This window comes from Manacus candei, unplaced genomic scaffold, assembly GCF_025592945.1.
Source record: "Manacus candei isolate 608988 ecotype Guabito, Panama unplaced genomic scaffold, ASM2559294v1 h1tg000080l, whole genome shotgun sequence".
Taxonomy (NCBI): domain Eukaryota; kingdom Metazoa; phylum Chordata; class Aves; order Passeriformes; family Pipridae; genus Manacus; species Manacus candei.
This window is the reverse complement of record NW_026138128.1, coordinates 625,229-640,500: the sequence shown is the minus strand read 5'-3', so window position 1 is coordinate 640,500 and position 15,272 is coordinate 625,229. Positions and strand designations below refer to the sequence as shown.

Here is a 15,272-nt window from a genome sequence, read left to right as displayed (position 1 = left end):
GTGCCACCCCCACCGCCCCTCACCTGACCCCAGCACTCCTGGGGGGCTTCCCAGGGGGCTCCCCCATCCCCAAACACGGCAGCAGGGTCTGGGATTCCCATGCCCCGTCCCTGCTCTCCCCAGCCTGCAAGTGGCTTTCCCCACCCGTGCCTCAGTTTGCCAGGAGAAGCTGCCCTGGGCCAGGGTTTGCCGCGTGGCCGGCAGCGCCGCGAGGCTGCTGGCCCGGGAGCAGCGTGACAAGCTCCGTCGTGCTGGCTGCAACACCCGCCCTGCTCGGCGCCTGCGGCACCCGCTCCTGTGCCTGCATTTCGGGGGGGAGGCCGGTGGGGCGATGCTCCCCATGGCTCCACCGCCTGGAAACAAAGCAAAGCACCCCTGGGACCAGGACTGAGGGGCCCTGCTGGGACAGATCCCGGTGCTGGGCCCTGAGCCGGGTCCCCCTCCTGCCCGCGGGGATTTTCCCTGAGCTGTGCCATGCTCCCTCCACGGGGCCACGTGCGTGGGAGGGTGGCGGAAAAAGAGCATTTTCCAGAGCTGGAAACCCAGAGGAAAAAGGCTGCCGGCCGGAACGATTACCATGGGTGGGTTAATCATTACAGCAACCCCCCCACACCCGAAGGAAGCCACGAGGATTCGGCCTTCGAGCCGCCCAAGGGCAGCGTGGCCCAAGGACACGCCGGGCTGTGCTGGCAGCGTGTGGAGCCTCCACTGACCTTCCCATGCCGGGGCCGTGGGCAGCACCCACAGGCAGGGGGAGGGAGGGGGCCGGATCTGCACCTGGGCACTGCACGGCCTCGGCAGGGACAGGCAAGGAGCTGCCCTGGGGGTCCCACACTGCTGGAGGGCTGTGTGGGGGCTGCTGCCAATTCCTGCAGCCCCCCGGCAATGTGAGGGGTGGGGGTAGCCCCTGAGCCCCCACCCTGATGTTGCAGACTGGGCGCTGAGGGCACGAGGCAGCAGCAGGGTCGGGCAGGATCCCAAGTGGGGCCAGGCAGGATCCCAAGAGCCGAGGTTTGGGCAGGGAAAGGGGCGGCTCTGCGGGATGAGTCAGCCCGGCGGGAGCGGGGCGTCCTGGGGCTGCGGTGGGGTTTGGGGTTGTTTTTCCTGCAGAGAGAGGAGAGCTGGAACCTTTCGCCTGCATTCGGGACTGGGTGGGACGGGGAAATGCCACGCGGCCGAGCGCAGGGAGGGCCCTCAGCACCGGGAGATTTGGCCCGGCAGAGCCCGGCCCGTCTCGGAAATCATCCCCCGGAGAAGCGACGCCGCCGGCAGAATCCGTGAAGTGATGCTTCACTTTCCGAGCGCTCCCGGCCCCGCTCCCCACCCTCCATCTGGCAGCAGAGCAGAGTCACGGGCGAGAGCCCTGGTGGAAGGGGAGGAGGAGGGGGGCAATGCCGGCCCCCTGCCCGCTCCCGCCACGGCCAGGGGAGCTCTTCCCTCTCACACCCACGGCCCAGCCCAGAGCCGGAGCCAGACAGACCCCAGGCTCCTGGGAATAACTCCACTGCACTGTGCAGATGCTCCCAGCCCTGCATGCCCCCAGCAGAGACAGACCCAAAGGCAGAGTTACCCCAGCACCCATCACCCCAAAAGGAGGTGGAGAAAGGCCTTTTGCCCAGCTGTGAATGGAGGCTGTGGTGCCCAAGGGCAGGTGCCAACACTCCAGGGACCTCCAAGTGCCAGGCCAGTGCCACCATCTCCCCAGTCCAGGCTGGTTTCGGGGAGAGAGGAGGGAGATTCACCCACCGAATCACATCATGGTCCACGCCGTGGAGCTGCCTCCCCCTTCCCTGCCCCCTGGCAGGGTTCATCCCTGCAGTGCCAGTACAGCGAGCCAGGAGCAGGGAAGGGCTTTGCCTCTGGTGCCCCCAGTCAGCCCATTTTCATGGCATCCAGTGGGATGCCACTGATGGCGGCTCCGGCGTGGGCAGCAGGAGCTGGGGGAGGAGAACGTGGCTCTGCAGAGCTGGAGGGGAAGGGCCAGAGGCAGAGGTGAGGGGCTCGGAGCCCAGGCTGCAGCAGGAGGTCCCTGTGGGGAGTGGGCTGGGCTGGGAGTGCAGAGGAGCTCAGTGAATCACCCACACATGGCCCTGCACCCCCAAAGTGCAGCTCACGGCGAGCAGGGCTGTGACATCACCAGCCAGGGCTGCTCCGGTCCTGGCTCAGGACAAAGCCCTTTCCCTGCACCCACGAGGGCAGGAGAGGCCCCATCCCAGGACAGAGTGGGGGCACCGTCTCAGGGTCTCTGGACATGGAAGAACTGGAGGTGCCCTCACTGCTCCCCCCAGACACAGCCTACAAGTCCCAGCAGCCGTCAGGCCGTGGAGCTCCCAGCCAAGGGCACCCTGTGAGGGGCAGGGCCTGATTCCTCAGCCCCCCCCGGCCCCCCCGGCGCTGGCGGAAGGCAGTGGGAAGAGCTGGTGAGAGGACGCTGACGGAGACACTTTTTTCCCATCCTAAAAATAGCAGCTGGCCGTTTCCCCAGCTTCCCGGCCTCGCCAACGCTCTTCCATTAGATGAAAAACCCGAGGCAGCCACCTTCCGTCAGCACGGCTGCGTGTGCCGGGGGAGGCTCACGCAGCCGAAATAGCAGCCGGGGACAGAGAGGGGCAGTGGAGAGGGGCCGGCCCCCGTTATTCCCGAGATGTTTTAATTAGCACAGCCCCGACTCGGAGGATTTGCTCATGCTCGGTACAACGTCTGACCTTTGAAGAAAAAGAAGAAAGGGAATGAGAGGGGAAGGGGAAAAGGCACTGGAGCAGCTCAGGAGCTGGAAGTCGGCTGAGCTTCAAATAGGCTCCGCGTCAGGCACTCGGAGGCTTTTAATAAGCCACAGAGTGAGAAATTTAACACCATGGGCTCTATTTTTGATCACTTGTGAAGGGGGGGAGAGAAAGACAGAGTGAGCAAGAGGGGGAGGAGGTGGCGGTGAGAAGAGGAGGCAGCCAAGATTACATCCTGGGTGGCAGCACCGAAAATAGCCGTGCCCCACTCCGGGAGGGAGCAGCGGGAGCCACGCGGGCCCGCGGGAGGCCGGAGCAGTGACCTCCCTGGAGCAGTGACCTCCCTGGAGCAGTGACCTCCCCAGAGCTGCTGCCCACACAGGCAGCCAACGCACCTTCCTGGGCTGGAACACGGCAGGGAAAAGGGGATTAGAGCGTGGCAGCTCTGCACAGCAGAGGGAACCCGAAATCCCTCTGGGAGGGCGTGGGGAGGGAGGCACCGAGCGAGGGGCCTGGCAGCATCTGGTGCTGTGGGCAGGACATGCATCCCCGGTGCCTGGCACAGGCAGAGCCATCCCCTCACTCAAACACGCCCCTTCCCAGCAGCTCTGGGGCTGGGAAGAGCCCCTCCTGCTTCCCCGGAGCCCCTCCTGCCTTCCCTGGGCTGTGGTGAGTCCTGAGCAGCCTCCTCAGACAGGGCTGTGTCCAGCCAGCCCCGGGTGAGCCACGACTGCAGCAGAGTCACAGCCGCCCCCAGCAGGAAAGATTCCCACCACGCACGGCATCTGCTTCCCTCTGCACCGAGTCTCTGGGGGCAGGGGGAGCTCTCCCTGCTCCGTGTGCCAGCAGCAGCAGGGGATGGGGCAGAGCCCGGCAGCTGCTGCCCAGCTGTGAGCAGCACCGTGCTGGAACAGTCCGGCCAAGGGGGATTCCTGCGGTGCCGGAGCCGGGAGGCCGAGGCAGAGCCAGTGGCGGGGCAGGGAACCAGGACAGGACAGCTCTGGAACAGACCTGTACTCCTGTGCTGCCTTAATCCTGCTGTCCAGGTGATTACTGGAGGTGGAGGTGGCTGGAGCACCGGGAGGGGGTTATAAACCTGCCCGATGAGCCTCGTGCAGGAAGATCTGCCCCGGGAATGCCCAGCTGATCCCCAGGGCAGCACCAGTGACACCTTCCCTGGGTGCATCTGCCCCCCAGCCTGGGGCAGGAGCCGGGAGCTGATCCCAGCTCCACTGCAGTCGCTGTGCAGGAAGAAGGTGACGTGCCACGAGAGGGGGTTGCATTTCCTTTTAATTGATGAGAATGTTTTCTCCACCTCCATTCGCCCCACTCCATCTGTGCAGCTGGGGAGCAGGACAGGGACAGGCTGGGAGTTCTGCACCCACGGTGGGATTCCTGCAATGCACAAAGCAGGGCTGGGTTACTGAGGGGGGGGCTTGGCCAGGCCGTGGATCCCGACCCCAGGGCTTGGCCCTGCTCCAGCTGCTCAACTGCTGAGAGCAAACAGGAGCCAGAGTCTCCCTGGGACCAAAGAGCACCCGGAGCAGAGATGAGGAGATAGTGGGAGCCAGTGCCCTGCTGTGCTCGGGGCTCACGGAGGCTCTCAGTGACTCACCCCCAGCACAGCACACACTGCCACAGTCCCCGACTGCCAGCACGTGGGATTGGGAGGGATGAGGCACAGTCTGAGCAGGGCAGAGGGAAAAGGGGCCATGAGGTAAGAGCTTGGCTTCACCTCCCCCGAGACTGAAGCTGTTTGTCTTAGTGGGAGTGTCCGTGACAGAGGCCACGCAGGGCAGAGGCCACTGCCCAGGCACCCCCTGCCTGCCCCCGAGCTGCCCGTGAGCACTGCCAGTCCTGGGGGGACCTGGGGCACCAGTGAAGCCCTGGCAGTGACAGCAGCTCCCAGCCTGTCCTGGCATTAGGGCTGAACCGGGCACAGCCCGGCCTGGCCCTGGGCCCTGTTGCCATCTGGTGGCCCTGCCTCAGCTCTGGGCTGAGGACCCCCGTAGGCCCTCCCAGAGCTGAGGCCTGACCCCAACAAGGGACAGCTGCAGAGTCACTGCTCCCCAGAAGCCAGGGCACCACCCCTTGCCCACCCCAGCAGCCCCACAGGACTTGTCCCCAGAAGCAGGTCTGGACACTCAGCCAGGCCCCAGGTGACCCTCACCTGAATCACTCCAGAGCCTTCACCAGGGCTTCGTTGGCTTCCACCTTAATCTGAGCTTCTGCTTTAGCAGCTTCATCAGATGCTGCAGCCACTTCTGACACGGCCTTCTCCAGGTTGGATTTGGCAGTCTGAACAGAGGGGCACAAGGAATGTGTCACTGGGAGACCACCACAGGAGAGGGGACAATTCTACAGCCCCAGAGTCACCCCCTCCCTCCCACTGCAGTTGTTGACCCCGCAGACGCTGAGCTGGGGCCCTGTGGAGCAGCCAACACAGCTGTGCTGGCCCCAGACACCTTATCAGCAGGGAAAAGCTCTTTCTGGAGCCCAAGAGGGGATGGGGACAAGGTCAGTGTCTGTCTGACGGGCGAGAATAGCCTGGGGAAGGTGAATGACTGCACAGTTCCCAATTCCTGGAGCCCTGAGGCTTTGATCCAGGTGATGGGGGTGCAGGCACAGCTCCTGGTCTGGGCAGGGGAAGCTCCTGAGCCAACCAGAGTAGAGAAGCAGGGGGTAAAGCCCCCCAGGGAGCCCCCCCGGGCTCGGGGTACTCACAGCCAGGTCCAGCATGTCCATGGTCACTGCCTCCTCCGCCAGCACCTGCACCGTGGAGTCGGCGTTGACGGTGACGGAGCCGCTGCTCACTGAGGCACAGAGGGGAGGGTCAGCCAGGGCTGCCAGAGGGCTCATCCCTGGCACCTCCACCATCCCTTCCCCAAAACAAATCCTTGGCACCCTCCTGTCACGCTCCCAACATTCAGGGCCTCAGTTCCCACTCTAAGGGAAGCCAGAGCAAGGTATGTTCCCAGAGAGCCTGAGCAGAACCAGGACCCAACCCCACCCCACAGAGCTCCAGCTCCCAGGGCAGCTTCCAGCAGCCCATGGCAGGGCTGGGAAAGCAGAAACCCCTGGAAGTGCAGCAGGGCACACGTGGCTGGGCAGAGCCTCCCTTGTGAAAGCACTGAGAACACCATCCCCACACACACCTTTCCTCCCCAGCTCCTCCTGCCTCGCTCACCAAAGTACTTGGTGGCCGTCCCGTCCTCGGCGTAGACCGTGACCACGCCTGGCCGGAGCACCTGCAGCGTGGGGACGTGGGATGCCAGGATGCCAAAGGAGCCAGTCAGCGTGGGCACGTCCACCTGCTTCACGTTGGCACCGTTGTAGAACACCTGGACGGGGAGGACACAGGAAAACTGTCATCAGGAATGGGGGGATGGAGAGTGGCAGGGAAGAGCCCAGGGATGCAGTGGGCAGCTGGCTCCATCCAGAGGGAGCATCCCAGCTCCATCCCAAGGGAACAGCCCGGCTCCTGACAGGTTCAGCACGCCCAGGTGTGCCCAGGACAGGCTACACCTGCACAGCAGGGAGCAGGGCCGGGTTCCAGAGGAGGGGTCCTGGCACGGGGAGCGGGATGCGTTCCCAGCTCCCGGGGCACACGCAGACACGGAGTCGGGAGTGGGCGAGAGGCGCCGGCACAGCCGGGAGCAGCCTGGGAAGCGCGTGGGGAGCCCTGAGCCGGTGTCCCCGCTGCGGCCCACGCGGCCCGGCTGTCCCTGTCCCTGTGCCCGCGCCCTGCCCCGGGGACACGGCGGGGGCGGCCCGGCCGCGTCCCGCTCCGGGAGGAGCAGGGGCAGGAGCGGCCCCGGGAGCGCCGCGGCGGGGACGGCCCGAGGTCAGGGCCAAGGTCAGCCCGGGGACAGCCGGGCCGGGCCGCGGGGGCCGCAGCGCCCCAGGCCCCGCTCTCGCCCCGGCCCCGGGCACCGACAGCCCCACGGGGGCGGCGGCACCGGCCGCGTCCCGCCCGCCCCGAGCCCGCCGCGGGCACCGGGCGGGGCGGCGGCGGGGACACGGGGGCCGTGCCGGCCGTACCTGCGTGGGCGAGGCGAAGGTGAAGGCCATGGCGGCGGGGCCCGCGGCGGGCTCGGCGTAGCCGCGGGCGGGCGGCGGCAGCAGCGCGGGGCGGGCGAGGCGGAGCAGGCGGCGGGCGCGGAACATCGCGGCCATGGCGGCGGCGGCGGCGGCGGCGCGGGGCAGGCCGGGACGGCACCGGACCACAGCTCCCGGCCTGCCCCGCGCGCCGCCCGGCGCAGAAGGCGTCACCCGGCACCGCAGGGCCTCATGGGAGTTGTAGTTCCAGCCCCGCCGGGTGTCGCGGTGCCGGGGGTCCGGCCCCGCTCCGCCCCCGCACCGAGGGTCCGCCGCACCCCCGGGCCCGGCCCCGCCGCGAGGGCTCTGGGGCGGGGATGGAGACAGGGAGGTGGGAGAGGGATGCAGGCAGGGAGGTGGGACAGGTAGAGGTACAGGCAGGTCTTGGGCAGGCAGGGGGGCAGGCAGCGCTGGTACAGGCAGGGTACAGGCAGGGTACAGGCGGGGTGGTACAGGCAGGGGTGCAGGCTGAGGTGCAGACAGGCGTACAGGCAGGAGTGCGGGCAGGGCTGAGACCGGCAGGGGGTCACGCAGGGGTGCAGGCTGGGCTGGTACAGGCAGGGCTGGTGTAGGTAGGAGTACAGGCAGAGGTGGTACAGGCAGGGGTATGGACAGGGCTATAGGGCAGGCAGGAGTACAGGCAGGCAGGGGTACAGGAGGGACAGGTGGAGGCAGGGGTGCAGGCAGGGCTGTGGGGCAGGCAGGGGTACAGGCAGGGGTACAGGCAGGGGTACAGGCAGGGCTGGGGCAGCCCCTGTCCCCACGTGACGCCCGCGCCGCGCGGGGGCGGCTCCGGTTCATTCATAAATCCCGGGGCCGCCCCGCCGCACCGAGCGCAGCGGCGGCGATGGAGCCCCGATCTCGGTTGTAGGTGAGTGTCTGGCTCCGCCGCCTCGCGACAGCCCCTATCGCGACACACGGAGCCAGCCCGCCCGAGGGGAGACTATCACACCCCACCGCGCCTGGAGGTCCCCGGCGCTCCTGCCTCGCTGTCACCAGCCCTGTCACCAGCCCTGCCTGCATCCCTGTCTCCATCCCGCATCCCTGCCCCACATCCCTGCCTGCATCCCGCATCCCTGCCTCCGTCCCTGCTCCACATCCCTGCCTGCATCCCTGCCTGCATCCCATTCCGCATCCCTATTTGCATCCCGCATCCCTGCCTGCATCCCCGTCACCGGGCTGGGGCGGGGGGATGCACCCAGGGGGGACAGAGCGGGTCCCCCCCCGCCCGCAGCCCAGCCCCGGCCCAAGCGGGCCCCGTGGGTCGCACACACGCGTGGGGCACAGCCCCGACACGCCCCCCGCACCCCCTCCCACGTGCGTGGGCGCGGTAGCACCGGGGTCCCCCGGCCCCGAGCCCCCGCCCTGGGCACCACCGGCGGCCCCGGGTCCCGCCCCGTGTCCCCCCGCGGGGGGACAGCCCCGGGACCGGCCCCCTCCTCCAGACAATGGCCGTCCTGTTCCTGCCGGGTCGCCATGGAGACGGGATTCCTCCATGATGGGGAACAGGAGGGACATTCTTCCAGCTCCCCCCGGCCCCCCGCGCCCCCCGCCTCGGACCTGAGGGTGCCCGGCAGAGATCCCTCCCGCCGGGCCCCCACCCCGCGTGGAGCCGCAGCCTCTCGCCCGGGGTCCCCCCACCAGGCCCAGGGTCCCCCCACACCCTCGGCATACTGGGGTCGGTGGAGGGACCCCCGCCTTATCGTGTCAGGGGCGCCACGGGGGGGTCCCCTCACCCCGTGCTGCATCACACCAGCTCGGAGATGCCTGAGATGCACCGAGAGCCGGTGTGGGCGGGGGGGTCTCTGCCCCGGGAGATATCCCGCTAAGCCCCCGATGTCCTGTGCCAGGGCTGGCCCCAGCCATCACCATCCCTCGCCGCCAGCTGCGACACGGCCACCGCTGTGCTGTCCCCACGAGTGACAGTCCCCACCCCTTCACGGGCTCCATTCACATTTTTCACTGACCTAATTCTGAGCGGTTTCCAGGCGCCCACCTCTGCCTGCTCCGGGGGTCCCCAACACCAGCATCACCCACCCCTGCCCATTCTGGGGGTCCCCGACAGCACCATCGCCCCCCCAGCTCAGTCTCAGCCCCTCCAGCAGCCCGGGGATGCACGGAGGGGACACACGGACCCGCAGCAGGAGCTGGAGCTCGGCAGCCCCCGGGAAGGGCCCCCCCGAACACGGGCGAGGGTGACGAGGTCCCCGCAGGGTGCCCAAAGGCCGCGAGGCCGATGCCGCGGAGGGGCGTGGGACCCCTGCCCCGGTGGCTCCCGCTGCTCGGGAGCTCGGCCCGTCCCCCCCGGCCCCTCGGTGTCCCCCCCGCGCGGACCGCCCGGTGACGGAGCCGCTCTCGGGATGACTCACGAACGTCACCCGTCGCTCTCCGGCGACACCCACGCCACGAGCTGTGGGGCGGCCACCTGCCCCCCGTCCCTGCCGCTGCCCCCAGCGCGGCTCGCTCCGGGCTCCCGCGGGCGGGGGTCTCCCGGCAGCGCCGACCCCTCCGGCAGCGGGGCCGGGGCCGCGTTTGGCCCCTCGGCTCCCCGGGGACGTCGGCGCGGTGTCACCCCGGAACCGGGGCAGGGACAGCCCCCCCGGGCCGGCTCCGGCCACCGACACCAGCCACCGTTTGGGGGCTCCGGCCCCAGGCGGGCGTGGGGACCGCGGCCGCTCTCCGGGGGCAGTGCCCACGCGAGTCCGTGGGTGGGCGCGGGGTAGCTGTGGCCTGCGGGGGCGAGGGGCAACCCGGGGAAGGGCAGCGGTCCTGCCCCCTCCTCCCCATCCCTCCATCCCTGCTTCTCTCCTGACCACACCCTCCATCCCTTCTTCATCCTCCCCCTGAGCACACCCTCCCTTCATCCCTTCATCGCGGTCCCTCCCTCCATCCCTCCCTCCATCTCTCCATCCCGGTCCCTCCCTCCCGGTCCCTCCCGGCAGCTCCGCACCGCGGTGCCGGGCAGGGGCCGGGGCAGGAGCCGCCGCCGCCCCCGGCCCGGCCCCGCCACCCCGGCCGGTGCCTCCCTCTCTCTCCCCCCGCACCAGGACACGCTCAGGCCGGGACGGACCATGAGCGATGACCCAACACCCTGGGACAACGCGACCGAGAGCGCCACGGTGAGTCCTGCCTGTCCCTGCCTGCCCTTGCAGCCCCTGCCTGCCCCTGCCCACGCCGCCGGCCTCGGGGTCCCGCGGGAGGGGGGATGCGCGTTGGGAGCTGTGGGGTTCTCGTGTCTGCCATGGGGCTGGGGGCTGTGTCCGGGTGGGGACGGCAGCATCCCCCCTGTCACCCCCTGCTCTGCCAGTCCTGGGGGTGGGTGACACCTCTCTGTGCCCTGCACCCCCCCGGGATGCTCTGGGGGCTGGGGGGTCTGGGGGCTGCTGCCGGATCAGCGCCTTTCCCCCGGCTGAGGGCTGGGAGCCCTGAGCGCCGCGGTGGGGCAGGACTGGGGGTCCCGTCCCCATCCCAGTCCCAGTCCCTGTCCCCGTCCCCACTCCCGCTCGGCGCGGGGGCCGCGGGCGGCTCAGCCCCCCCGGCTGCCGTTGCCTTGGTGCAGGCAGGGCCCGGGGGCGGCGCGGGGGGGGGCTCAGCGGCTCTGGGGAGCGGCGCTGGCGTCAGCGCGGCGGGGGCAGGTTTGGGCTGGGCCGGGGGCAGGTTTGGGCTGGGCCGGGGTCCCCCGGCGCGTCCCCGCAGCTCAGCCCCTCGGCCCGGGCAGGCGGTGCCCGGCGAGGTGTCCCCCCAGGATGGGTACGTGCTGCTCCTCGCCCTGCTCTCCATCTTCATCGGGGGCACCCTGGTCCTGCTGTCGGGCATCCTGATCATCTGCCGGCGCTGCTGCGAGGCCGACCGCCGGCACTCCAGGTGGGCACGGGGGACGCCGCTGTCCCCGAGGGGTGTGGCACTGCGAGAGGGGCAGGAGGGCTGGCATGGGCACTGCTGACCCTCCTCCCTCCGCAGAGCCAGCGATGACCCTGAGAAAACCAACACCACTTACCTGGATGACTCGCAGCCAGCGCAGGGTGAGTGCCCACAGTGACCTGCCAGCCCCCCCAGCAGCCCCCCCAGCTCCTTGGGAGTGGGGGTAAGGCAGCCCTTGGGCCCTCCATCGTCCATTCCTTGCTGTGCAGTGGGACTGGCAGCCGGGAGCAGGGAATTCTAGGCTGGCATCAAGGCCACGAGTGCAGCAAGTTTGTCACGCCCCAGCTGGGGGAGCTGGGGTGCCCCACAGTGGGGGGAGCTGGTGGCTGACCCCCTTCCCCACAGATATCACTGTCAAAGTGGAGGACCCCGAGTGCCTGTCGTCCTCCAGCTACCGGGATGCGGAGAGCGAGCGATTCCTGTCCTCCAGCTCCTCCACCGCCCGCCGCGTCTCCTTCAACGAGGCCGCGCTCTTTGACCAGAGCAAGAAGACCCAGGAGAAGGGGAGGAGGTGAAGCTCAGGACTGGGGGGCCCTGGGGGACCCTGGGCTGGCCGGGGCTGCCCCTCCTGACCCGGCTGTCCCGCAGGTACACACTGACAGAGGGGGACTTCCACCACCTGAAGAACGCCCGCCTGACCCACCTGCACCTCCCGCCACCCGCCCTCAAGATTGTCACCATCCACGAGTGTGAGTCCAGCGAGAACAGCCTGGCCATGACCCCCCGCCTGCCCCCACCCAAGCCCGGCCTTGCCATCTTCCAGGTGAGCCCCCGGTGCCCTGGGCACTGCTGGGACACGGGGGGCCAGGGGTCTGGGCATCCTGCAGCACACCGAGGAGGCACCACTGGACTCAGGGTGGGAGTCTCGGGGCATTACTGGAAGTGGAGACGGGGGGTCCTGGGATGCAGGGGCTCCTCCTGGTCCCCACCATCGTGCAGACCCCCTGAGCAGGCTCTGCCTTGCAGCGCCCTGCAGGGGCCCTGTCCCAGCCGGTGCTCCCCAGCCATGCCGTGGGCCCCAGCTCTGCCCTGCCCGGGGACACCTACAACTCCACCGTGGACACCAGCTTCACCGAGGCCAGCCCGGCCGCCTCCTCCGACTCCGGGGAGGGCCCCTCGGTGAGTGCTGGGGTGGGGGGCTGGGACCGGGCAGGGGAAGGGGCTCCCCAGCCTTGGCAGCCTGTGCAGACCCAGTGGTTCTTTCCTGCTCCCTCCCTGCTCCCCCAGATCCCGGCCCTGCCCCCCCACTCTGTGCCAGGGCTCTGGGGAGAGATGTGGGCATCCAACTAGAAACAGGCTCTGCCCCCCCCATCCCTGTCCCGGGGGACGTTTGTGCATCTGCTGCAGCCCAACTGAGCAGAGCGGACAAAGGAGCTGAGCGGGATACGGGGGGGTCAGGGGGGCCGTGAGTGGGGCTGAGCGGGCACTCACGGCCCCTCCACCCCCCCAGTTTGCAGCAGCCCCCAGGAGCGGGAAGGCAGCTGGGGTGGGCAGTGCCAGCCCCGGGGAGCCCCCTCCGACCCCCCCCCCAGGGCCCCGTCCTGCAGTTCTTCACCCGCCTGCGCCGCCACGCCAGCCTGGACGGGGCCAGCCCCTACTTCAGGATCAAGAAGTGGAAGCTGGAGAGCACCCAGCGGGCGTCCAGCCTGGACACCAGAGGTGGGGGCAAGGGGGGCCCTGCAGGGCCGTGTGGGGTGGGTGGGCACATGTGGGCAGGGGGCTCGTGGTGCCAGACGGGGCTGTCCCCCCAGCCCTGCCCTGTGTCCCCCAGGGTCCCCCAAGCGCCGGCAGTTCCAGCGGCAGCGGGCGGCCAGCGAGAGCATGGACCAGGAGGACCGGGACCCCCACCAGACCGACATCATCCAGTACATCGCCCACACCGACGACGTGGCCTTCCACCCCGCGGGGGGCCCCTTCCTGCCCTCCCCCGCCAGCCCCCCACCCTCTCTCGGCAGGTATTTTTCAGTAGATAAGAGGGGATGGGGATGGGTGAGCCGGGCACCGGGAAGGCATCGTGGGACCCCGTGCTGCCCTGGGCATGGGGGGCTCCCACCTGTGTGAGGCTTTGATGGGGCAACCGGGTCTAGGGGGAGCTGGTGATGGGGAGGATGGGGTGGGGCACGGGCAGGGTGGTGGGGACATCATGGGGTGGCACCGCGGCATCGCTGCCGGCTGGGCCCGTCCCGTCCCTGCCGTGACACGGGGGTGGTGCCCACAGGCTAGAGCCGGGCGAGGGGGGCGCGGGCAGCCCCGGCGAGGCCGGCGGCCCCGAGCAGCCCAGCGCCTACCACGACATCTGGAGCCTGCGCGCCTCGCTGGAGCTCTACGCGGCCTCCGAGCGCAGCAACGACCAGGACTCCGTGCGCAGCGACGGCGGGGACAGCGTCTCCTCTGCCGGCGGCGTGGCCCCCTGCCCCTCCTCCTCCCTGGACGAGGCCGAAGGGCCCGAGGAGAAGTTCTGGGGTCGGTCCAAGACGGAGGAGTCGGAGCCCGGCACCCGCAAGCTGCTGCAGATGGACAGCGGCTACGCCTCCATCGAGGCGCCGAGCCGGGGGGGCGAGGAGGGGCCCCCCAAGGACCAGACGGCCTCCGAGAAGCGCATTTGCTTCACCAGCGCCGGGCGGAAAGGAACCATCTTCGAGAGCTTCGAGGGCCGGGAGCCGGAGGAGGAGGAGGAGGAGGAAGAGGAGGAGGAAGAGGGGGGGAGCACGGCCCTGGGCGCAGCGGGTGGGGGACACCTCCGTCCCCACAGCCCCCTGGCCTGGTCGCCGTACGGGCAGATGTTCCCGGGGCGGGAGGCGCTGCCCCGGCGGGATTACAGCATCGACGAGAAGACGGACGCGCTGTTCAACGCCTTCGTGCGCCACGACCCCCAGTTCGACGAGTCGCCGCTGCGGGGGAAGCACCGCTCCCGCACCCACCTGCGCAAGCAGTGGCAGCACGCGAAGCAGTTCAGCGACCCCGGCGTGCGGTACCCGGCGCTGGAGCGGCACCGGACGCCCCTGCGCCGCGGCGACAGCGCCAACTACCCCCTGGACGCCCGGTTCCACAGCCCCCTGCCCCGCATCGTCAGCGCCGGCGACGAGGAGGCGGCCGAGGCGGCCGATGGGGCCCCTCCTGCCCCGGCACTGCCCGACCCGGAGATCCAGGTGATTGTGGAGGAGCCCGGCGAGGCGGTCCCCGAGCCCAAGGCTGGCTCCGAGCCCCCTGAGGACGACGACTGCCCCGGCCCCGGGAGGTGCCTGGGGCTCGGCTCTGGCTCGGAGCTGATGGACAAGATCACCGGTGGCCTGGAGGAGCGGCTCTATGGGCACCTGAGGAGAGCGGGAGAGACCCCCGAGCCCGCGGTGGCCGTGGCGGCCAGTGATGCCCCCCCCGACCACAGCCCGGTCTAGGCCCACCATGAGGGGGAGAGACCCTGGCATGGGGGGACTTGGTCCCCACTAGAGTTCGGGGCTCCATCCCCTCCTGCTGCCGGCGTGGGGACCAGCCCGGTGCCCGGTGCCCTGTGGGAAGGGTGTCCCGGCCTGGGAAGGCCAGGAGGGCATGTGGGGTCCCCTGGCTGTACCCCCCACCACGGGGGTCCGGTAGCGTGGGGTGGCCGAGCCCTCTGGCTCCCGGGAGCGAGGTGCCAGGAAAGGGCCCGGGCTGGGGGTGCCCCGGGGGTCGGGGCACAGAGAAGGAGCTGAGCGTTGGTCAGGGGTCAGTGCTGGGGGACTTTGCTGACCCCCCACCCCACTGAGCCCTGAGCCAGCTCCGCTCTCCCCTCTCTCCGTGGTTTTACAAGCAATAAGCCTCTCCTCCAGCCGGGAACGTCCTGCCAGGAAGGGGCCGGAGCTGGGTGTTCCCCACCGGGGGATGCTGCGGTGCCACCCTGGCAGGAGGGGTAGTTTGAGGAGGGGGGAGTCACCTCCTCAATCCCACAGTCCCCCCAGTTCTGCAGGGAGCCTGGGATCTAAACTGGAAGTGGAGGGTCTGGGGCAGGGGGCTGCTCGAGGGGCCATAGGGGAGCCGGGGGTCCTGCAGTGGCACCTGGGCTGGGCAGGACCGGCCCTGGGGGCCCCATAAATGCCCCCTGGAGGGGTGGGGGCTGCTCAGGTGGGGGGACAGGGTGAGAGCAGAGCATGGGGTCCCCAGTGCACGCTGTGGGTGACCCCCCGTGTCTCCCACCCCCCGGGGGCTCAGCGGGGGCTCGAGGCGCCCGGAGGATATTTATTGATTTTTACAGAGGTGGCTGCTGCTCCGGGGTGGGGTTTGCTTTTACTGGGTTTTTATTTGTGTTTCAAAGGATGGGGGGGAAAAAAAGAGAAAAAATCCTCACCCCAGCCCAGCCCCAGCTGTGGCACCTGGGACTCGGCAGCAGGGGAGGGGACAGGCAGGGGCCCCCAGACCCCATTGCATGTGAGTAGAGGCCGGGTCCCCCCTTCCCTCTGCGCAGGCTCTGCCCAAAGCCCTCCCTCCATCAACCCCGCGTTTTTAAGTCTATAAACAAAGGAGAAAAAACAAAACCAACCGACTGTGACATCTCTG

General features: G+C 69.3%; 2 protein-coding genes across 2 annotated transcripts; one reads left to right on the top strand and one right to left on the bottom strand.

Moving 5' to 3' along the window:
• Nucleotides 1-3,995: 3,995 nt before the first annotated feature.
• Nucleotides 3,996-6,932, bottom strand: ATP5F1D (ATP synthase F1 subunit delta). Its single transcript, XM_051810966.1, has 5 exons — nt 6,765-6,932; nt 5,911-6,064; nt 5,448-5,536; nt 4,894-5,021; nt 3,996-4,118 (listed from the first exon to the last, which is right to left on the bottom strand). The coding sequence occupies exons 1-4, from the start codon at nt 6,897-6,899 to the stop codon at nt 4,899-4,901; spliced, it is 501 nt and encodes a 166-aa protein (XP_051666926.1). The 5' UTR covers nt 6,900-6,932; the 3' UTR covers nt 3,996-4,118; nt 4,894-4,898.
• A 77-nt stretch (nt 6,933-7,009) lies between these two features.
• Nucleotides 7,010-15,264, top strand: CBARP (CACN subunit beta associated regulatory protein). The gene is given in 11 exon segments (XM_051810919.1): nt 7,010-7,692; nt 9,869-9,940; nt 10,540-10,685; nt 10,782-10,843; nt 11,088-11,253; nt 11,331-11,505; nt 11,709-11,861; nt 12,193-12,264; nt 12,266-12,401; nt 12,514-12,697; nt 12,961-15,264. Coding segments are annotated over 10 exon segments (2,319 nt in total). The 5' UTR covers nt 7,010-7,692; nt 9,869-9,892; the 3' UTR covers nt 14,138-15,264.
• The last annotated feature ends 8 nt before the right edge of the window (nt 15,265-15,272 follow it).

Coding starts and splice junctions, on each gene's coding strand:
- ATP5F1D (XM_051810966.1), bottom strand. CDS start 6,899: ATGGCCGCGATGTTCCGCGCCCGCCGCCTGCTCCGCCTCGCCCGCCCC. Junction 6,065..6,764: donor CCTTCGCCTCGCCCACGCAG/GTACGGCCGGCA, acceptor CTCCCCGTCCAG/GTGTTCTACAACGGTGCCAA. Junction 5,022..5,447: donor TGGACATGCTGGACCTGGCT/GTGAGTACCCCG, acceptor CCCTCTGTTCAG/ACTGCCAAATCCAACCTGGA.